This window comes from Dermacentor albipictus, chromosome 7 (assembly GCF_038994185.2).
Source record: "Dermacentor albipictus isolate Rhodes 1998 colony chromosome 7, USDA_Dalb.pri_finalv2, whole genome shotgun sequence".
In the NCBI taxonomy this organism is placed as follows: domain Eukaryota; kingdom Metazoa; phylum Arthropoda; class Arachnida; order Ixodida; family Ixodidae; genus Dermacentor; species Dermacentor albipictus.
Genome location: NC_091827.1, coordinates 27,104,614 through 27,127,534, shown reverse-complemented (window position 1 = coordinate 27,127,534; position 22,921 = coordinate 27,104,614). Strand labels below are relative to the sequence as shown.

At 48.3% G+C, this 22,921-nt stretch overlaps 1 protein-coding gene across 8 annotated transcripts in view; it reads left to right on the top strand.

Annotated features, from left to right (window-relative positions):
* The window catches only part of LOC135919267 (neprilysin-2-like), a 55,851-nt gene that overhangs the window by 19,268 nt on the left and 13,662 nt on the right, over nucleotides 1-22,921 (top strand). For 6 of the 8 annotated variants that reach the window (XM_070521804.1, XM_070521799.1, XM_070521800.1 and 3 more), the window contains 4 exons: nucleotides 2,983-3,084; nucleotides 12,065-12,358; nucleotides 16,732-16,929; nucleotides 22,462-22,691. In XM_070521804.1, coding sequence (XP_070377905.1) covers nucleotides 2,983-3,084; nucleotides 12,065-12,358; nucleotides 16,732-16,929; nucleotides 22,462-22,691 — 824 coding nt within the window. The remainder of the gene's footprint in view (nucleotides 1-2,982; nucleotides 3,085-12,064; nucleotides 12,359-16,731; nucleotides 16,930-22,461; nucleotides 22,692-22,921) is intronic. The other 2 variants (XM_070521805.1, XM_070521803.1) reach the window with 2 other exon arrangements.

Here is a 22,921-nt window from a genome sequence, read left to right as displayed (position 1 = left end):
AGAAAAGCTTGCTACATGCAATAGATTTTATTCTTGACGCAAAGCCCCTCTCAAAAATCGGTGACAGAGTAGTATCAAGAGGCAGCACCGGTGAGTTTTGTAGAATAATCCTGTAAGATTGCCAAAACTGCAATTTATCTTAAATCAAGACGGGAAGAAATAAACGTTTCTTCTCCCTTCTACTGATGAGGGGAACTTGCAAAGCTATAAACGGGAAGATGGTAGCTGGCAGCGTATATATGTGCGTGTGTGTTCGTGTGTGTGTCACTTATATATATGTGTGTATTATATGCGTGTGTGTTGGCGTCACTTCCCGCCGGCGAGCGCCTTATATAATGACCTGGACAGCTTGCAAAAAACTGTCACGTTAACTTGATTGATATTTTCCTCGGATGTCGCGTTAAGGCTAAACCCCATGAGCGTGATTTTGTGCGCGACAGCGACGAGCGACGGCTTCGAGCGACGGATCGGGCCGTCGCTTGAACAAATCGCTCGGTCTTGTCGCGCGATCGCTCGGTTCTGCAAATCTATAATTCGTCGCTCGTCGCCCGCAAGTGCTATGAGCGACTAGCCAAGAGTAAGCAGCCGGAACGGGATGTAGATTAGTGACGTACTACCGGTATGCGCACGTGCTCGCTTCTCAGTATACAAACGGAACGAGCAAGCTACCAAATTTTGATATGTAAACAGAATAAACCTATTGCAAGACCTTCAGAAATATTTTATGTTGATTTGTACAGCCAAACAAATCAACTTGAATAATTATAGCAAGTGCCCCGCCAGGTTTGGCGCAAACTCGATCCCCTAATACCGGCAACACTGGAGAGCTGTCGCGCGAAGCGGTCGGCGACGAGCGGACGCTCCCAGCCATCTCCATCGCGTCGCTTGTCGCGCAAGAAATCGCTTGCACGGGGTTTATACTTTACGAGTTACGATGACGCGACGACTGTCAGCGTGTTAAATTTCTGGCGTGCTATCGCGCGTGGTTTGTCAACCAACGTATAGCCGATTTTTTAGAGCGCAGCTCTTTGGCGTCCGTTCCTGGGTTTCGCGTCGTCGTCGTCGTCGGCGTTGTTGTCGTCGGCCTCGTAACCAGCTCGCCGACCACGGAGGAAGGACACTAAGGAGAGGCCCTACCCCCTCAGCGCGCTAGGAAAAAAGTGTGGCGGAAATGACGTAACGGTTCTCATTTTTTTGCTGCTTTTTTATTTTTTGCTGCATGGCCACGCCTTTTGGGCCACAATGGCGGCGTTGTTCTGATTTTTTGAGCGCTCACACGTGTTGCTCTGGTAGGTTTCGTGCCGTGGCAAAGGCGCTGTGTGGGCGGGTTTGCGTTGGTCACCGTGTCTTGTTGCGCTGTGTTACCTGCGCCGTGCTCTGCCGGATGTTGCGCGAGCGCGCGCGCTCCGCGCGCGAAACCACGCGCAGCGCGGCGTGGTTTCGCGAAAGATGTAAACAAGGGAGGAGGGTGGCACAAAAGGCGGAGCATCGCCATGAGCAACGCCAACTTCCGGCTTCACTTTTGCTTCGCAAGGAGTGACGTCAGGGCCTCTCCTTAGTTTCCTTCCTCCGTGTCGCCGACGAATCTGCTGCTCCGCCGCCGCGCATGCGCGCTGTCGGCTCTCCGTGCGAGGGAGGATGATGGAAGGGAGGAGGAGAGACTGTGGAGGAGGTCTGGCTACACAAATGGCTCTTTGGCGTCCGTTCCTGGGTTTCGCGTCGTCGTCGGCGTCGTCGTCGGCGTTGTCGTCGGCCTCGTAACCAGCTCGCCGACGAATCTGCTCCGCCGCCGCGCATGCGCGCTGTCGGCTCTCCGGGCGAGGGAGGATGATGGAAGGGAGGAGGAGAGACTGTGGAGGAGGGCTGGTTACACAAATGGCTCTTTGGCGTCCGTTCCTGGGTTTCGCGTCGGCGTTATCGTCGGCCTCGTAACCAGCTCCGGCCCCCCTTTCATCCCCCCAGCGCTAGCAGCGACCGACTGATACCGCTTTCGTGAGTCCGCTACCGCACTCACGAAAGACGTCGTGCACTTCCTGCAACTCGCATTAACCGTCCATCGATCCACACCGATGTTAGTAGTGGGGGACTTTAATGTTGACATAAAGACAAACAGCAATTTCCTAACACTTATGCGGGAGAACATCCCGTTCCTCTCGCTCGTAACGCGTCCCACGGCTGTGACAACCTCGCGAGGCACTTGTATAGATCTCGTCTTTGAGAATCAAGCATTGGTGTACCAAGTCGAACATATATCAGTCTATTTCTCCGACCACAAAGCTTCCTTCATGACTGTCAAGAACTGTTAGTGGAGTCTTTGTTAAAGGAATACGTGTGAAAAATAAAAAAAAAATTCTGTGATAGCGCATACATGTGTTGCTCGATTTCTTTGCCTCAATCTATCGAAAAGGTGAAACAGCTTATTTGCTGCGCTCAAATTTCGCATTAGGAAGTAACGTAATCGTCGGTAATTTTTTTATTGCCTGACCGTTGACGAGAACTTTACTGAAGTGTCCTGAGGAACGTGATTCGTCTCCTCAATCGAGTTGGTGGCTGCGCCAACGACGGGACCAGGAGGTGGTGACTCTCTGCGGTGTGGCGGGCCCCCTCGACGGTCTGTGGTTGGTGCGCGAATTCCGAGCCCTTCAGCAAGGCGTCCCACTTGGACTTGAAGTTCGGAGCCCGAGTAGTACGGTCACGGCCAGAGCACGTGGTCGAAGCAGCAGCATGCGTGACTGCATTTGGAGCACGATTGCGGGAAGTTTGGGGGGGGGGGGTGTATATCCAACTGAGCATTCTGAGGGTGCAGGTACGATGTCATCTGTAAGAGCCTGAAAGTAACGGCCTGGGCCCCGTTCAGTTCTGGGCTCGGAGGGGGAGTGGGGGAGGGGATTCATTGCCCGAGAAACCACCTTTATTACGACCCTTCGTCAAGTGCACTACCGGACGCTGAGCCCCGTCTCTTCTTTCTCTCTCTTCATCCAGTTGCAGACTTCCTAGGCTTACTTCTCCCGAATGACGGTGTCTCGGGAAAGAGCCTGCCACTTGAGGACCTGGGAATGTACACGGAACCTACCATCCCTAGTGGTGCGTTGGTGCAACGTGTGCCAAGTTCTGCAGAATGTGTACACGAAACCAACGATACATGTATACCTGCCTTGTCAACAGCCGAAGTTTACCTGAACTAATGGCAGCCTATACGAAAGGTGCACGGCATTAGCATCTTAGGTCCAATGCCCGGCCCTTCAAAACATCCACGGATTTTGGATTTATTGTTCAAATACCTGACAGAAATTGGTCAAATAGGAAAACATTAAAAATTGCATCCTTCCTATATACAAAAGCCTAAATTAACCCGCCATGTCACGTGTAAAAATTAGTATCAGGTCCACTCGGACATTTCATATTTATTTTTATCCTTTTTTTTTCTCCCACTCTCTCCTGGAATCTTTTAATCCCATTCCCCATCCCTATACAGAGTAGCATGCCAGCGGTTATATACGCGCCGGCAAAATTCTCTGTTCTTCTAATAAAGAGCCCTCTCTCTCTCTCTCATTTCATTCTAACGGTTCTCTAATGTGGGGCACGAACTGGGGGGTTGAAGAGGAAGCTTTGGCTCGAGAGCTGCTATCTAAATGCATTGGAAAGAGGAAATTGTATTTTGTCGGCAATCACTGCAGTTTACTTGATGAGGTTAGTTACATTTAAACCGAAAAAGTTAAAATCACGTGTCCGTTGCAAGCGGTTTTTCTTCCCTTTTATTTGCGCCTTTATTGTTAAATAAAGTTCGTTCAAAATACCAATGTATATTAACACGATACTATAATGTTTACAACTGTGCAGCTCAGCAACGGAAAATGACATCAAAATTCTAAAGAACAGCATTTAAAAAGAAGCATCTAAAGCGGAGAAAATTGGTGCAATATACATTCCCCTGAAATGTATCAGTAATTTGTGAATAAGATATTTCCAATGCTCTTGTGAATATTGTAACAAATGCGTGTAAGCGGCATATTGTTAGATCAAATTCGTCCGTTTTCTATGCTGTCACTGATGCAGTTTACAAAACAGCGATATCTGTTTTGGGTGCAGCGTTACAGATTTTACGTGCTTCTATATATTTTTTTTAATACGAAAGTGTTTCTCTATTACATGTAAATTTATTTATATAGGCAACATCGTAGTTTGACCTGAGCTAACGTTTCCTCCAAACACAGTAGCTTGAAAAGATAAAGGGCGCGCAAAGAGCGCTAGAAGAACAACAACAAAAAAAATTCAGCTCCCATGCACTGTGGGAGTCGATGTAAGCGAAGCTTTCTGCGCTGTTTGCTTTGATTAGCAATAGTTAGCGGTGATGTTGACAGCGAATCTTTAAGGATAGGATAGGATAGGAATAACCTTAATAAAGGGCCGGCAACCAACGGTGTAACGCGTCGTGACGCTGGCCAAGCGTCGACCCGGAGTTAAACCCTACTCTGGACTACCCCAGTTGGGCCCATTTGCAGTGGGTCATGAGGCTTGTGTTTTTCGAGCGCACCCCGGGCCTGCTGGACGGCCCATAGTTCTGTGTCCTTGCCTGCAGACTGCAGTGCACCATGAAGTTCGGGCGGGTAAGTCCTTGAGGTAGCTGCCGTCGGGAACCTGGCACAGTCCCACATTATGTGCCATTGGTCCGCCGGACCCGCTGCCCCAACACCGCACAGCCCACTCGGATAGAGCTCTGGGTGAAGCACGTGCAGCATTGCGGGGGCGAGGAGTGACGCGGTCTCTATTTGCCTTAGAATTACGGTCTCCTCCCGACTGAGTGCCGGGCGGGGAGGCGGCATTGTCTTTGGGCTAAGCGGTAACACTTGGTTACTTCGGCATAACTGGTCAATCTTTCCTCGGTTTCGAACCACCACACGGAACGGTCACTCTCGGCGGCGCGGAAAGTAAGTGCTCGCGCCGCCGAATTTGCCGTCTCGTTGTGGTTCGGTGAGTATGCACACTCACGGGCGTGGGCCGGGAACCACTTGATACGGACGGTGCTGCCGCGGTCTTGAAGTTGAAGCTTGCCGATGATGGCGGCCGCCGTCCCGCATATTTGCGCCATGGCAAAGTTGCGCACGGCGTTCCTCGAGTCGCTGAGCACGGTGCGACACTCGGCCTCGGTGATCGTCAGAGCGATGACAACCTCCTCAGCGTCTGTGTCGTTCGTGCACCGCACGCTCGCTGCCGTTGTCTTGGTGCCGGTAGCCGCCGCAACGACCACTACCGCGAAGCCTTCCCGCTTGTATTCCGCTGCGTCCACGTTCCGGGCGTGCGGGTCTTGGGCGTGTTGTTCGGTGAGGGCCTTGGCCCGCGCCTGCCGCCGTTCTTGGTTGTACTCTGGGTGCATGTTCTTCGGGATGGGGTCCAGGTAAATGTGGGCCCGCGCCTCCTCTGTTATCTCGCACGGTAGCCGGCTGGGAGCTTGGGGCTGGTAACCCATGGACGTCAGTATACTGCGGCCCGTCTTGGTGATAGAGAGGCGCTCGAATTGCGTGGTGAGCTGCGCTTCGGCTATTTCTTCTAGGGTGTTATGGACGCCGAGCTGCAAGAGCCGAGCCGTTCTTGTGGCCTCCATTAAACCCAGCGCCGTCTTGTAAGCCCACACACACACATCGTGTGTAAAATATCAGCGGCGAATATCGCTTAGAACATATTTAAAATCAATTTTAAAGTATGTGCGAGCAGCCAACCGTAAAACAGAGCACCTCGCGACATTGACATCACCCGGGTCTGTAAATAGCCAAGAAAACGCTACGTCATGTGGCTACGTCACGAATTTTCGTTGGCTGCCATGCGGCATTACACGTGCTCTTTACACGTGCTCGCCGTCACCGGCCGCAATATCCGAGTCGCTGCTCTCCAGTGGGTCAAATTGAAAGTGATTGGCCACGTCTAATACGGCGGCGACTCCCACATGCAGGAAATCGTCGCCGCTGGACGACGAAAACGAGGACGACGATGATGGAGAGGACATGGCAAACTACGTGCAGGCGTAGCAGACGACTAGCAACACAAAGCTCGCGTGCCGGCGCGCCGCACGCTGGCTGCGCGGCAGAGCATACGTCATGGCTTTTTGCGAACACGTGACCACTTTGTTTACACTCCCGGTGGACCGTTTCGTTGCTCTCTGAAACCGAAACTTGGACTGGTCGCTACAAAAAAGACTGCAGATAATTACCTGTCGCGCTCTGAAGTAAATGAGGTCTCATGCCGTGATTACTGGGTCATTAACTACTTATTAAAGCAGAAAAAACCACATCGATTGTTTTTGTGTCAGTACTCCTTTAAACTGAAATGTCTCTGTGGTGTGTGGTAGTAGAGTTTCCAATTCCCTTCTCAGGTAACCTTTCCCTATCTCCCCCCTCCCCCCCTTGTATGGTAACTGCGAGCGAAGAGTGGCAAGGCTTTTCTTCACTCGTTTCGCGACTGCGTCGGTTCTACCTATTCTCTGCCTTCTCCCACCCCTCCCCCTTTTTCCCTACGATTCTATTGGCAATCATTTGTTGTCTCTTGTGTCTTCAATTTATCTTTATCTTGCCACGCAAGTGATGACGGCCTTGCGGTCGATGCGATACACCGCCAATCGCTCTTTTACGACGACGCTGTAAACACGCAAGTGTTGTCTACTCAGCTGCGACGGAGCGCTGTTAAGACGCAGGTGGCCGTTAAACCGAGCCTTGACGCGAGCGACGATATGTGTTGACCGCAGGGTGCAGTCGAACGTATTGCACGAAACAAAATGTGTTTGTGACCTGCGGCCGAGTTTACTTCCAAGTTAATTAGCGGAACGAGACTCGGAAGGAATAGAGTTTTATTCTACATTCTAAAAACAAAGAGAGTTCCGGGCACTCTCTTTGAGGAAGTAACTGCTTGTCCCATATTTCACTCTCTTTTTCGGGAGTAGATCGACCCTCTTTGTTAGAGAGTAGGGCAACTCCTCCTGACAAAGTTTTGTTACTCCACCGCAAGGGAGTGCTAGTACTCTCCTCACAGAGGCAATAATACTCCTCCAAATCGAGTACTTCTACTCCTTCAAGCCCAGTGCTTCTACTCCCCCAAACAGTGCTTGTACTCCTTCAGAACAGAGTGCCAGTACTCTTCCCAATAGTGTGAAAGCACGACGTAGATCCATGGTCGCGTTTGAAGGGATTCGCAATACTTACATGTAGGGAATATTTCATTCCTTCATAAGCAGCTCCTGCCCTTTTGCTTGGTGAATGGGATGTAATCTGTTGTCGCCGAGTTACTCAAATGAAACATTTTCTCTTAAAGCTTCAAAATCTTTATTGATCAGGCACAAGACAAATTGAATAATAATTTGAGAAACATACTGACAAACACATAAAATCAGATTACAATGATACCCATGAACTTTAGAACACATCTTGTCATAAATCATAAGTATCTTCTCTAAAGTTTCATTAGCATTAGAGTGTAGAAATATGAGTATTTTCATCTTGGTGAGACATACTGTACTTCTTGTAGGCATTTAGTCAAATGGTACAGCCAATATACCCACATTCTAGTTTTCTCGTCCAAATTGCATGGCAATGTGTCTTCAGTCTTGGCGTGCGCTCCTCTGCAGTATCTGGAGTCGTACTCGGCTCGCTCTTTGACATCCTTGTGCCCTTGCAGCTGCCATCTTGCCTTATATAAAGCGGGTGCCTGAAAAATATCGTGTGCAAAAGTCAACAAGAGAACATGGTGCAAAACATCAATACAGTCAAAGTCATGGCACCAAAAGAAAGTCTTAGCTCTTAGTCTGCCTACTGAAATGCATGGGAAACATCTAAATGACTGCAACAGTCAAATGCTGAACTAACATCAATTTTTATATTTAAACAAAAAAGAAATAATTGAAAGCTCATCCTCGTTCAGCACCAATGTTAAAATACTCCTGCTAATAAACATAATGCTCGGTATGGATGAAGATATGGTCCTTGAGCTCAATGGATATGACTGGATGTGCCTATAAGAAAGGGCAACAAAACTTGTTATGACAAGCTTACCCACATTTCAATAATAACAAGAAAGTTTACTCTGGCCTTTGATCTGCCATGCAGTAGCAATATGCACACATTACGCTTGTAACGCACAGAGGAAGGGTGATTTATCTGTTCATATGACATAACTCTAAAACGTCAACTCATTTTAGCAAATGCACAGGCATGTCGAAAACAATAAGCGTATGCAAAGCGCCCCTGCAGTTGTAATTCCACACAGCAGCCGTAACATTCGATGCCGATGCATAACTCGCTGCTTGCCAATTCACCGAGTTCGTAGACATAAGCACCGTTTCACATTCGCACCGTGCTCGAAAACCACAACAGGAGACATAAAATCAAGACATATAATCATACCATTTCAATACATGAGCAAAAACAGTTCAGTCTTAGGGCTGAACACCATGAGAGCGATTTAGTGCGCAACGGCGACGAGCAACGGCTTCGAGCGACAAAACGGGCCGCCGTTTCAACAGATCGCTCGGTTCTAAAAATATAGAATTCGTCGATCGTCGCCCGGAAGTGGTATGAGCGACTAGCCAATAGCGCGAAGCCGGAGCTGGATGTACATCACTCAAACACTAATGATTCTCGCGCGGAACGAGCAAACGATTGAATTTTTATATGTGCAAGGATATGAACCTACTGCAAGACCTTCGGAAATATTTTAGGCTACTTTTTACAGTAAAATACACCAACTTAAATTACTAAAGCACGCGTCAAGCTAGTTTTGACGCGTATTTGCAGCCCTCATACAGGCAACACCGGGGAGACGTCGCTCAAAACCGTCGCTCACGCGGAGTACGACTTGTAGGCGACGAGCGAACGCGACAGCCATCTCCATCGCGTCGCTTGTAGCTGTCGCGCGCAACATCGCTTATATGGGGTTTGCACTTTATTCAGCATAAAACATCAATTCCTCATGCGTTTTCAGCAAGTTCAAAGTAACCCGACCAATTGACCTCTTGCAGCATGCAGCTCAATGCCTGCGGCAAAGTTTCTAACGAGCCCTGGCGCTGCACGTAACTTGAATGGTCGCCGATTACCCATGGGCAAGACACCGTCAACCGCGCGGTTTATTTATAACGAAAGCATACCGCCACCAAAATGCCGCCTTCTATTATGTGACTCCTTATTTCAACGGCGTTTCGTACACCGTAGGCTGCCAAACTCAACAAATTCAAACACGCAGAGCGCACGCTAAGCACGCTCCGCATAGGTTCGGAATCATGGGCTGGTGAACAAACCACTTTAAGTGCACTCTCACCTCAAGTCTTATTGAACATAGCATGGTTCTGGGAACGTTTGTGATTTTCAAAGCTCTTACGGATAGCGGCAAGTGATAAAATCACATGCAGTTATCGCGACGACTGGCTTTTTCGATTGACATCATGAGACAGCGCGCTTGCCTAGTCCGTTGTTAATCGCATCGGCTAAGCGCCGCGACGACTCCCTGGCGAGAGCATGTCATATACGCAGAATGTGCACCTAAGTTAGAATTCACTTACCGTGGAGGATTTGTTGTTATATCCAACGAATGACGAACGACTGTCTTGTTTTCGTGGCGGCGCGAGATGGCTGACACACGATCTCCCTTGGATGGCCTTCGTTCCTGCTCGCTGGACGGATCACCTTTCTCCGGTGCTGTGCTATTCCGCTATGTTGAGAGGGCGCGCGGTGGAGCAAGTCCGAGTGAAAAAGTAGTGCGCTCGCTCCGCGTTCCTTTTAACTGTGGCTGCTTGTTCTCCTAGAAGCAGATCGGTGTGTTCTTTGCTCAGCGTGCGTGAGTGATATATTGCCATGTTCGTGGCCAGCCTCCTACAGTTGAAGAAGGAGATTATGCTACGTTTTGTTCTCTATTCCCGCAAGAGTAGAACGGGCATTCTACTCTCTCTCAGAAGGAGAGAGTGAAAAGCACATTTCACTCTCTTCTTGGTGATGGAGTGAACAATGCATTTCACTCCACTCGACATTTTCCGAGAGTAAAACGACGCTTTGAAGAGTAAATCGGCCGCTTCACTCCTGCGATACCCTCCCAAGATTTTAGAGTGTACCGGACAAACATGGATCCCTCCCGTAGATCGAAGTCCGTCTATTGACAGAATACGGGAATTCCACAATACATACAGCTTTACTGTGAACTACACAACTAATAAAAAGTAAACGAGAGTCGTCTTACCGGTTAATTGTCATGTAATTTGTTTCGGTATAGTTTCGATAAACCAAGATTTGCAGTCGTTCTCTGTAACCATACTCTCTCCGTAGATGTTCATGTATTGACAGCAGACGGACATACTGTAACGTTTAGAACTACACTCTGAACTACTTATGACAAGTAAATGAAACTCGGGGAAATCATACAGTCGTCTTAGCGGCCAATTTCAGTATGATTTCTTTTTCCACTATACCTAAGTTAGATTGAAAGCTACAGAGCATTCGCGAGAAAGTTGGCTTTGTCGCAAGTCGTTTCCCGTTTGCCGCCACGATTTTTCCGCAGGGTAGCCATATACTGTAGCTTCGCTGTAAAATGTAAAACTTACATGAAGGATACAATGGTTTCTCCAATGGGCAACACCCTCACGCTTCAGGGAAAGCTTTAACTCGGTGCCAACACCGACGCCGCGTATTCAAATTTATGTACAACGCAGAAATCCTTTTGTGACACAACCGCTGGACCAATTTGATTTAACTTTGTTGCAGCCGAAAGAGCAAGTTAGGTTCTTTACTCAGTGTAGACGGATATTTTTTTTTTCGGGCCTAGGATTTCCTACAAAAAATTGCCGGAAATCCGTAACATTATTAAAAAAATTTAAAGCACGAAGTTTACAAATCCATAACTCTGCCCCAAAGACAGATGTCTCAGTTGTGTAAGCTGTACGCGTTCGAGCATATAAATCGGAGAAATTCGATATTTAAAGTTACAGCTCACTCGAATTTGTTTGTGTTTAAAGACGTCCTGGATGACGCTTAGTCACATCTTGGTGGTATATCTCAGAGCCGTGTATAATGCACTGATACTGTACATTTATGTGCATTTAGTGCAGTTTACAGAATTATACCATCTTTCTTTAGCTGAGTTAGAGTTGTAAATCTGACATTTTCGTTTCTCAGTTTTGCAAGTTTCATCGGCCTTTATGAGAACTTCGACGGCCTAAGTAAGAAATCTCTTTGCGATAAACTCACTAGACATTAACTTTGCTTTTTCTTGTTGGAATCCAAACCACTCAAAACTCGGTGCAGTGGATTCCTCGAAAAAAAAAATCAATTTCTCCGTTCCCGTGTATTCGTGTTTCGACTGAAGCTCTCCCAAGCTGAATATTTCCCTCAAGAGGAAGAACTGTAATATAATAGTACTGACCATAAGATGTGCCGAGCATCATCATGTACCGCCTTAACTTTAATGGAGTTTGCAGCACGTTCCCTAGGCATGTAAAAACCGCATGTCCGCTACCGTAATCCCATATTCTCGTATTGTTTTACATAAGAAGACGTTGCATTTCATGCAGTCTCCTACCCACCCGTACACGATTAGGGATACACGGTACATAAGAGCATGCGGGTTCTTTCAAATTATTTATTTATTTATTTATTTATTTATTTATACACATACCTCACAGGCTTCAACTGGAGTATTGCGTGAGGAGGGTAAGAGAAACAACATGTAGCGAAAACAGGAGAACATACCTAACAACAAATCAAACAATTGAAAAAGAAGAAAAGGCGCCGTTTAGCATGAAGCAAACGAAGAACAACAACACTCTGGACAGTGATAAAGGGGCATGGCTCATCGAACTCCTCGCAAAGCGCGGCAAACGCATGTATACCTATAAACTGCTTGCAAGAATCCCAAATGACGGCAGTTAAGTCAGACGGTACAAATGAAACAACGCGTGCGCATAGTTATGAAGCGTGGAGTGAAAATTATACGACATTTAGCACGTTCATCCGCGATCCATCGCAATTCGCCATCGAAGGTGGCAATTAATATCCGGATGGTCGGGGGCCTCGTCGTTTTGTTTTTTTTTTCGCCTCAGCGGAATGGGTGCGGATTTACAAGAAATTCACGGACGACGCGTACGACGGCAAGGACGTGGTGGTGCTGTGGAACAACGCGACGGCCGTGGCCGTGTTCGCATCGGACCCAAGTCGCCTGGCACGCGAGGAGGCACGCGTTCTGATGGCCTGGAGCGTGCTGCGGCGCCTCGTCGTCTACACAAGCGGTCGCGCCATGAGGACACTCGCGAAGCCGGAAGACGTCGAGGACTTCTGCCTAGACACCGTCTCGGGGGTCCTCGAGATGGCTGTCACCCGCCGTTACGTCAGCACGTGTGCGTACCACAAAAATAACACACCGTAGGCTCCACCCACCCCTCGCCGCGTCGCTATAGGCTGCGCAGTGCTATTTTTATACTCTGCTTTCACTCTCTCCCTCAGCTCGGCTGAGCTGCGCACGTCAAGAGAAACCCAGCGAGGTTCCAGCAGCTCGGCTGTAGAAGTATAGTTGAGACGTAGTTTCGAAGTTGAACACGCCGAAACTCGGCCACACGCTTTGCGTATGGAAAAAAAAACGGAACGCTTCTCGAGTATGACGAGAACAGTGCAATGTTTAAGCGAGGTAACATAGGCAAAAAAAGAAACGCACGGCAACGTGTCGCAACGCTACTCGGCGTTTTCCTATGTGCACTCCCTTTAGAAAGTTTTTTTTTTAGCTTTGCGTGGTGGATCCCGGTTGCGGCGGCCGTATTTCCATGGCAAAATCTGAGAACACCTGTGTAGTTAGATTTAGGTGCACGTTAAAGAACCCCAGGTGGCCCAAATTTCCGGAAGTCCCCCACTATGGCGCGCCGCATAATCAGATCGTAGTTTTGGCTCTTAAACCCCATAAAAAAGGGGGGAGGGAGTTTGCATGATATGTTACTGAGAAACCAGGTAGGTTAGGCCCTTCTCCGCATGTGCTCCATCCACACGAACCTGGTAGACGCGCCAACAGATCAACGTTCGACGTTCATCCGTGCGGCGTAGTCTGCACACTGCCACGGCAAAACGCGGAGTATCTGACGTGCACGCGGAAAGGTCCTAACATGCCGCGTATCGCAGGAACGTATCATGTACTAAGCAAAAACAAAAACTCGAATCCCACCAGTAATCTGACACTTACGCCCGGTTCAATATTCTGCTGCGCAAAGATATTGCCTGTGTACGCCACATACCTTCGGTAGTGCTGCAAACAACTTGTGAGATGGACCATAGCCTCCATATCGGTGTTCTCACTTCAATGTGAAGAACCGACTAGGTCAATGCGCTTCTTCCCTTTGTTACCGTGCATAGTTAGTGACGCAGTTTAGTAAACGGGCAAAAGTGAAAATCTGCGTTGCGAATTTAGATTGGGGTTACGTACTTCCGGAACAAACCGACTGTCGTCTGCTCGCACTCGGGCACGGGTGCCCGCGTAGGGATTAAAGGGCCCCTGAAACGGTTCGGACAAATTTTGTAGACGCGTAGGGTACAGCTTAAGTAGAACATTCGCACCACAATTTAAGTGAAGCGTTACGTATTAATGGAGCTACAAGCGATTAGAAGTTACCCTCCTCCCCAGCCACGCTTTTCCTATTCAACTCGTTCGCCGAGCGAGCGGGGCTAAGCTCCGCCCTCACTGGTCCTGTGTCACGATGCGACGTCACATCGTCCACTTCCGGTTGCTTTGAAGCCCGCCCCCGCCCGCGCGAAACCTCTCCGCTAGCCGCTTGGCCGTCGACCGAGAGCTATCAAAGCAGCGTGCGTCGCGATCATTCTGTCGTAGCGCCGAACGTGTCTGGTATTCCGGTAACCACAGGCAAGCTGGTCATTTCGGCAGATGACTGGAGGCATAAACTCAAGCTGATGAAGGAACTTTGGCGGAGACGTACGTGAGCGGCCTGATTGGTCTGCACGGTCCAGACACTTGTGGGCGCAGCGCTTAACCAGCCAAACAAAGCGCTAATATTGCTCTAACCAAGTGTAAAACATTTTAAACATTTATAAAAACAACGTGTTGATGATTACACTCCTGCGAAAAATACGCACCAGCAGCCAAGAATACGCTTCGTTGCTGCTACTGTGTATAGTTGAGTTCTATGCCACCAGGTGGCTGCACCGTGCAGACCATTCACATTTGCCCTTGTGCTCATCTCGGGTCATCCCGTTACGGCACAGTCAAGCAGCCAGACCCTGTCCCCTTGCGCTTATGTTTGCCCTAATACGGGACTCGCGAAACGCTATTGCGTTAGTAATCTTCCGGTGTAAAGTGACGGCCACAAACGCGCATATCCTGGCGCTGATCGTATAGCGGCTGTCCGATGCGCAGCAGCCAGTTCGCTCGTACGCTGCCTTGCGGAGGGACACGATGTCGCAGCTTGACATATTGCCAGTCGCTACGTTTGCAATCCACAAGGCAACAAAGTCGAATCATAGTGCTCGCGAAAAGACTGAGACCAACTCTGACCGCGGAGCTCTCGTCAAAATGGAGTACGTTGTAACACAAGCAGACGACACTTGCTGTGTGCCGGAAGTACTTAAGTGTACTGAAAAATTGTTCTTGTGCATTCTCTTTATGCTACTTTCTTTTTATAAAAAAAATTAACTAACATTCAAACTATGACGAAGATCATTTGTTTACCACAAAGTTGGAAAAATTATCGATCACGCGCCCTGGTCAGCCAATCGGATAGCTCGCCCCACTGACGTCATATGGGTTATTTCAGTCATATGGGTAGGGGCGGCTTAAAATTCCGCCGAGTAGTGCGCTGCGATCGGCAGCGATGTGCATTTTTAAAACCTTATAATAAATTACATGCTTTACGCAGAGCACTTAGATATGTCAATTAATGATCAGAAGGACCTACTCTAACAACTCAGTACGTTTGTAGAAAATCGTCAAAAACGTTTCAGGGTCCCTTTAATAGAGAGTTGTAGCTCAGCAAGGCAGCGGGCCCGCTGGGCACAACGGCTCGTAGAGCTCTCTAATACAACGGCCACCCTGCTCATAGAATAGTTTCGAAACACTCAACTACACACTCTTAAGTAAATTTACACCCTATCAGGCTTATCTTCGCATACAACAATAATCATCATCTCTCTTTCTAGCGTGTCCTTTCCTGAAAACACTTCATTCGCTACTTTCCTGTCGAGAAAGCTCTGTCATGCTGATAAGCGCATGTCGTTCGTGACATGGAAGTACTGAGCCCGCTGCGTTAAAGAAAGGGAATGCGGGCAAGACTGATGGAGATTACTGTTTGGGAACAAGACACCTCCCAACGGGTCTACATTGGTCTACACTCTAAACAACGTTTACGCTCTTTGCAGTGTATATCTGCCGCACAACAATAATCATAATCTGCTTTGCTTGCGTTTCCTTTCTTGAAAACGCCGCGCTCGCTACTTTCCTGTCGGCAATGTTAAGTCATGCTGATAACGCGCATGCCGTTCCTTACTGTGAAGTACCGGGCTCGCAGCGTTAAAGGAAGGAAATGCGGACCAGACAGATGACGTTTATTGTTGTGGGACAAGATAAGCGCCAAAGGGTGTAAATTTTTATAAGAGTGTAGAGTGTACTCTCAACAAGCTTTACACCCTTTGGGGCGCATCTGGTTCCACAACAATAATCGCCATCAGTACTTTTTGCTGCAAAGTATTTCTTACATAGTGTATTTGCACTGCGAATGCGTTTCTCGACTTCGATAGAAAAAAAAAGTGTTGCAGGGCCCGTTTACCAATTTTCAGTATTGTTTCACCAGAACCATCATCGACGTCACCATTCGCTCCTCCTTTATTGATTACAAAAATTAGTTGCCGATAACCACTCTACCGCAGCCAGAAATTGATAAAGCCAGATTTCGTGTTATCTTTATTTAGTTAGCATATTAATGCAGACAGACACAGTTGTAAAAAGAACGCTACAACTACAAAGTGCTATAAAATGCAAACTTTAGCTGCATAGGCGCTTCAAGTGCATAACATTGGCAGCGAAAGTGGTTACGTCAGTGGGTGGGAGAAATGAAGAAAGGAGACCGCACAAAATTCGAAATGCGTGCATGTATCTCTTTGTTGTATATCGAAATTTGTCTGCAGAAGAAGTTTCGACTGCCCACCATATAGGTCGATTATTAAAAGAGAAATCGAAGGCCAATTTCTCGTTTCATACATTTACGCGCCGAAACTCCAGCGCCGGGAAACGTCAGTGTGACGTCACAAACTTCAGTCTTTTCACACAATTTGGGCTATCGTTACTTAGTAAAAGTTCTTGAAGCTCGCGAAGTTCAATAACTGCCTCTTTCAGAATATAAATTTACTCCATCTTTACCCATGACAACAAAAAAAACTAGGCCTGTGCACAAGCCATGAAAATTCATTGACGGCACGACGAACTGCTACAGAAACTTCAAGGTGGCGCCGCCATCCGCCTTGCAACTCTAGCTTCCTTATTTATGGAGGGGAGGCGGAGGGGCTTACAAGGTCTGATTTGAAGAGGACAGTTTCTCTTTCAGGAGGATTGTAGGAGAGTACTTTACTAACTCAGCTCCAAACTTGTTTCTTTCTTTTACCCGTCGGTGTCCCTTCAAGATTTACATCGGTCCGAATTCTTAAGCGTTTCTTTTTCTTTGCAGTTTTGTTCACTGATCCGTCCGCTCTCGTTCACGCATGCGCTCCCCGGCTCACCTTTCAGACACTCCACAGAGAGCGCTTTCTGCCACGAAGACGATGGCGCTCCGCACGATCGCAACGCTGGCGGACAAGCTGTCCAACACGGGGTGGATTGTGGATCCGGTGCGGAACATGACGCTGCGCAAGGCCCGGAGCTTGAGGCTCATCGTGGGCTACCCCAAGCACCTGGAGAACGCCTCGGAGTTGGAACAGTTTTACGGTGAGCACGCCACGAACGTGCGCGAGCGCCACCTGACGACCGCGCGCGCGCGCGAAGCGAACACATAATTGTTCAGATTACAACTTGCGGCATCCGGCATACGACACTTCCGATTTACCATTCCTATGAAATCATTTACTTTTTAAAAAACAAGAGAGACAGAGAGAGAGAAAGAGATTGCAGTTACCACCTGGTTCTCATAGCACTCATGACTACTTCGATGTAACTGTAGTAACGATGTAACTGCAGTTAGTTCTGCCTTTACCAACTCAATGCAGAACTAATAACGTTGATAGCGTACGTTTAATAACGGAGCCCATCACCAGGTCTGGCCATGGTGAGCTGACAAGCGCCGTGCATACAATGCGCGACTAACCATCGCGCCTGCTATGTATTACATCGCTACGCGCCGCGTGGAAAGAGCTGAAATTTCGATCCGAACGCCATTTGCCATTCTCCTCGAGGACGCACCGCTCCAAGATTATGGAAGGCAGGGGGGGGGATGACGTATATCAGCAAGTGCGAATACGTACATGGCAGTGCTGTGACGTCGCTCATATTGACACGTGACTTAGTGAATTATCCGAGGCAACAGCAGTCATTTGTTCGATCTCTTCCTTTAATACACTAAAGTTTAGAGAAATAATATAATCTACGATCCGAATGTCTGTGTTTTTTTTTAATTCGCACCGTAGCAAGAGACATGTACACCCGTGAACAGACCAAGGATTGCGCGATGAAACCGATGTTTTTTCCTCAGCCTGTGAATGCAACTTGAAATTGAGTACTGCAGTCCAAACTTGAGTACTGCAGTCCCACCTGGAAATTGACGAGTATACTCTTCAATTTCCGATTATGCGTGCCAAGTGTAAAAAAGTTTAGTTTTTTTTCGAACACCCTTTGGCAAGTATACTTTTGCTCAAGGGCGTTGTTGTGTGCTCCAGGGTAGCGTATCGCACTACTGCCGAGTTGTAGCGGCGCCTGCCTGTAGAAGCTCGACCGACATTACTTATTGGGTAGCATGGCGTTGTCGGCGGGCTGCAGGCATCCGGTAGACCATGGCGATCAAGCAAGCCGAGATGATTTCTAGTGCGAAACTGGCACGGTTTATTCAAAGGTAGATAAAAAAAATAAGCAGAGCATGAAGTGTTCAAAAGTACATTTCGGAGCCCCTTAAATAGGCTCTCTACAATCATGGGCGGGATCTTGCTTCCGTCGATGTCACGTGACCGGCACAGAAAGAGGGCCCCTCCTCCTCTGGTTATATCGAGCCTGCTGAAAGGAAGAAGTCGTCCCGCCTCCCGGAATTGTAGACGCCTGTCCGCCTCTTCCGCGCTTTGCGAGTTCGTGGAAGTTTTCTAGGTCCAATTCGAGGAAAGGGCCTCTCTAGACTGCACACACACACACACACAAAAGAGGCTGTACACTGCGGGGTTTCCGGCAGACAGGTAGACACCCGAAACGTTCATGACGAATTACGAAGTCATGCTTCATTTCGGCGAGGCCTCGTGGAAGGTCGGGTGCGAGAAACTTCTTTGTGCACGAAGTGCGGTACGCCAGCCACTCAGCAGAAGTCACGTACATCCGTTTCGTCTGTTTGCTAGCACCTCATCCAGTCGCAGGCGCTAGCACCGAAACTATGCCATTTTATACCGTATTCCAGTGTTGCTTAGCGTCCGTGTAGCATTGACTGATATCGCTAGTCAAGTGTTCTCATGCACAGCGTCCAAAATCGTGTGCGCCGTTAAACGAGACAAACCCAACAGCTTGCGCGCGAGACCGTCAGCGGAAGTGCGCCGCGAAGAAAAAAAAAAGTGAGGGGGAGAAAATTGACAACCATTCCACTCTTTGAAGATGGAAATGCGAAAGTTGACAGTCAAAGCTCTTCAACGAAACGCGTCGGCCCGGAATTGCTTACCTTCGGGATGGACCCACGGAGGGCTTAACGCCTGCTTCACCTCTGCCGTGGGTGGGCCCGGCATTGCACAACCTTCGGTATCAGCCCATGTATGGGGGGGGGGTCGGGGTGCTTAAAGGGAAGCTGAAAGGTTTTCCAGAAAAAATGAGTGAACATGTGTACATAATGGTTTTCGACCCTCCGAATTCGAATATCGTATCGAAATTGAGCGAAAGAAAGCGCAAAAATATTTTATTTCGACGAAAAGTGCAGCAGCGAACACGCCCAGCTCGCGCGTCTCGTTTCCGCCTGTGATTGGTCGGGCGACCCGTGACGTCAAGTTTAGCGACCGACCGCTGCCGCTCCACATGAAGCGCGGTGCCAGGTAGTTTGGTGCCGTAATGGAAAATTAAGAGGTAATAGAAAATTTAGAGAGACTACGTTTTTCTGAAGAGTTCGGCGTTGCTCCCTACATGTACGAGCCGATTGCAAAGAGCCGGCCTCTCGAAGAAGCAAACGATGCTGGTGCGAGCAGTGCTTTCGACGAGAACGAAAGCGAAAACGAACGAAAGTCTTGGGATCTCCTCGTGTTGGAAATGCTCTTTGGTGAGTATGTTTTTTGCAAAGCGATCTAGTGATCTCGCCGATCTTTCGCCGATCTAGTGAGCTCGTTTCCGGTCAAACAACTGCAGTGTTGTGTTCCTGCATGCCTCCTCGTGGAACGTAACCGGGGATGCGATCGTCGGCATTTGTGCGCTGTCCAAAGCTGTCGGCAACCTACAAAGACGGTTCAAACGCGTGAAAAGCTTCCCGGTTCATGCAGTACGTGTAGTGACCTTCATCTGTGCGCCATCCGCACACTACTCGTAACCGAAGTCGTAAAGGCGGCGAATTCCGTCGGCTACGTGAGACGGTCGGTTTCTCGCTGTGCGCGAGAGACGGGGGGAGCGTAGCGTCCTGGCGTGCGCCGGCCTTCCAGCACATGAAAACTCTACATTTGCACTGCGTTGTGGTAGCTGCGTGCAGGCTGTTTTACAACACACGTGCAAATAGAAAATTCGCGGCGCTTTGCGACGAAACCTGCGTCGAGGGCGGGAAATAAACATGCACCTTCCGTTCAGCGTGCTAACATGAAGGAGCTCGCAGTAAATCAAAATCCAGGTTCCAGGTTTGGGCGAGTTCGTGTATTCATAAGGCCTTCCAACACCAGTTATCATCAGTCAGTCCGCACTCGTGCCGTCTTTGTTTTCGTTGCTCCGATCTTTTCGCGCTGCGTTTAGAAAGCCTGCTAGTGGAAATTCTGGTGATAATCGTCGTCACGGAAGTGGTTGGAGCACAGCAGTGTTGTTCTTGAGGGCTTGAAATTCTTTCGCTTTACAGCAGCCTCCCACTTCCTTAAAAGCGTCTTGTCTTGTGGGAAGCAATGGAAGACAACATCGTCGCAGCCGCTGGTGTTCGTGCAACCGTAGGCTGCACAGAAAGACGGCATGATCGGCCCACCACATCAGTTGATGCTGCGCACGTTGACCACCACTCTACATACACACAGACGCACCAACAAAGAAATGCAGGGTCGATCGAAGCAGATTACGACGGCACGCACGCAGAAACAAGCACGGTCAGGCACGGTCGCGCAGGCTGCGAAGGAGCAAAACACTAAAGTTGACGTCACAACACCGCGGTTTCCGGTCTCCGCTCGCATCGTCAGCGTCAGCAGCAGCGCGAGCATTCGACGGGGGGCGGAGCTACAGCGCAATTTCAACCGACGATTACGTCGCTCCTATTTGAAAAAAAAAACCAAATTTGACCTACATGGTTTATAAGGTTCCCGCATCCGTATGAGTGTCTTATTGAATTCGACAGACTCTTCAGCTTCCCTTTAACGCCTACCTCACCTCCACCGCGAGTCGGCCCGATATTGCACTATCTTCGGGATCGGCCCACGTATGAAATTCAAAGGACAGGTTCCCGAGCCCACACGGGTACTAGTCATATACAGCTTTCGCTGTAACAAAAGAAAAGTTATGGCGGTGCTTGCGTCGTACGGCTCACGTGATCCTCGAGCTCATCTACGGGAGAGGGCGGGGAAGGAATTTCGCTTGCGGAGGCTATAGGCGGGGAAACTGGAGCGAGAGTCTGTCCTGACAGTGGCGCCCCCCTCCTGAAATCATGGGTTCGCGGCACTGAAAATATGTCTATCACGTCTATTAACCAATTTGAAAAATTCTTGCGGCAGAAAGCTCGCTGGAGGGCACGCAACAACTTCCAACGTATAACCGAAATTCGCTATGCGGACTGGTGAGGGAAATACGGCAGCTGACATGGTTACGGTGACGTGATAGTAGTAGTAGTAGTAGTAGTAGTAGTAGTAGTAGTGAGTCAGTAGCGTTACTATCAAAGAAACCATTTTGGATTATGCCAGAGGTGCTCCGATGCACGTGTCACAGGCCAGAAAGTTTGTGTCTCGTTGTGCTAACTGCGTTTTCAATTGGTAGCTGAGACCCATTAGCAGCAGCGAATACTATTCTTAGTCAGTGGTGTTGTCAAGTATACCGTTAACGAACTGCTGTTGCAGAGAATGTGAAAACACTTAAAAGTGTTTTGACCTCTCGTAGAAGTAATGGCCACCTAATCGAGTAATTTAGGTCAGGGGTTAGAATTGTGCTATATGCAACAGGCATTTTTTGTTATTTGCTGCTGCGAAAAAAAAAACACCCTCTATTTCCCAAAGTGTAGAATGGAATACATGGGCATTCTAGTTACTTTTGTTCTTCAATGCATAACAGAGCGCTTTGCTAAGAAAGTATAAGTGGAACAAGTGCATTGCTTACGGCGAATTTGATGGCGCATATCTCAAAGTGGCGACATTCTGGAAGTTTATTCCAAGTGGACAAGCCTTGCAATCTCACCGGCTACGGTTCGTAAATTACAATATGAGCTATTAACCAACTGCAGTCCTACCAAGAATGCGAATGCTGTGAAAATTGGGGGGCAGTTACAACGCCCTTGTAATCCGATTAGCATTCTCTAGGAACTTCACCCGATTTGCGGTATGTTTAAGATAAGTAGTGCATTTAATTATGTTAATTAGTTCAATATGTATTTCGATTTATTGTGCAATTATTGACCGCCTCTCTCATTAATCCAGCTCAACGACTAAAATTTTGTCATCTGCAACAGGCCATCATTAAAAATTTCGTAAAACTTAAAGATGGTCAACCTGTATATATTGCGACAATCTCCACCTACCTTTTGTTACCGTACGGCACACCAACAGGTGTATAATTTACACCGACCATTGGGCAAATATTTGGGTCTGTATAGTGGTAAATAAAATGTATCACCACTTTATAGCTGTGTAACAGCGCACTGAAGACAAATATCCCGACAGTGGGACCCATTTCAAATGTTACACGCGTTTTGAACGATGTTGCCATATACCGCTCTAAAATGCATCTCTTAGCATTACTGAGAATGGCTTTCGTACATATCCGCGTATACGTGGGGAATGAATTAATAGCGTCTCCTGTTGATGTTTGAGTTTCGTAAATACACAAGTTTACAAGGCGGTCTGCAGGCCGTGAACGAAATGATTTCCTTTGTCTCTCACTTTTGCGACTGACATATGGGCGCAGCGACTTTCCCGGACACTGGGGTGGGCTTCGTGAAACCTTACCTGGAGACGCACAGGCACTTCACCAGCCGCATTTTCAAAGAGAACGCTACCGAGAACTTCACCACCGGTATCGCCAATGCCAAGTACGGCAGGGGCTTGAATGCCATAACGATTCAGGCGGGAATCGTGCAGCCGCCCATGTACTTTCCTGAGGGAACGGCAGCGCTCAACTACGGAGGACTAGGGCAGGTAAGCTGAGAGGGAGTGAGGCCGCGTCTGCGCAAATGCCGCCAAGCTGTCGTGCACGTGTTTTTAAACGTCACGTAGACGTCACGTTCAAGACGTCATGTACATGTCATATTGCAGACATCTTGTAGCAGTCATCTTATAGACGTCTCATAAACGTCTAATAGACTACACTATGACTTGCCACGTTGCATAAAATTATCCCATCGAAAACGGCGAACTAAGTGGAGCAT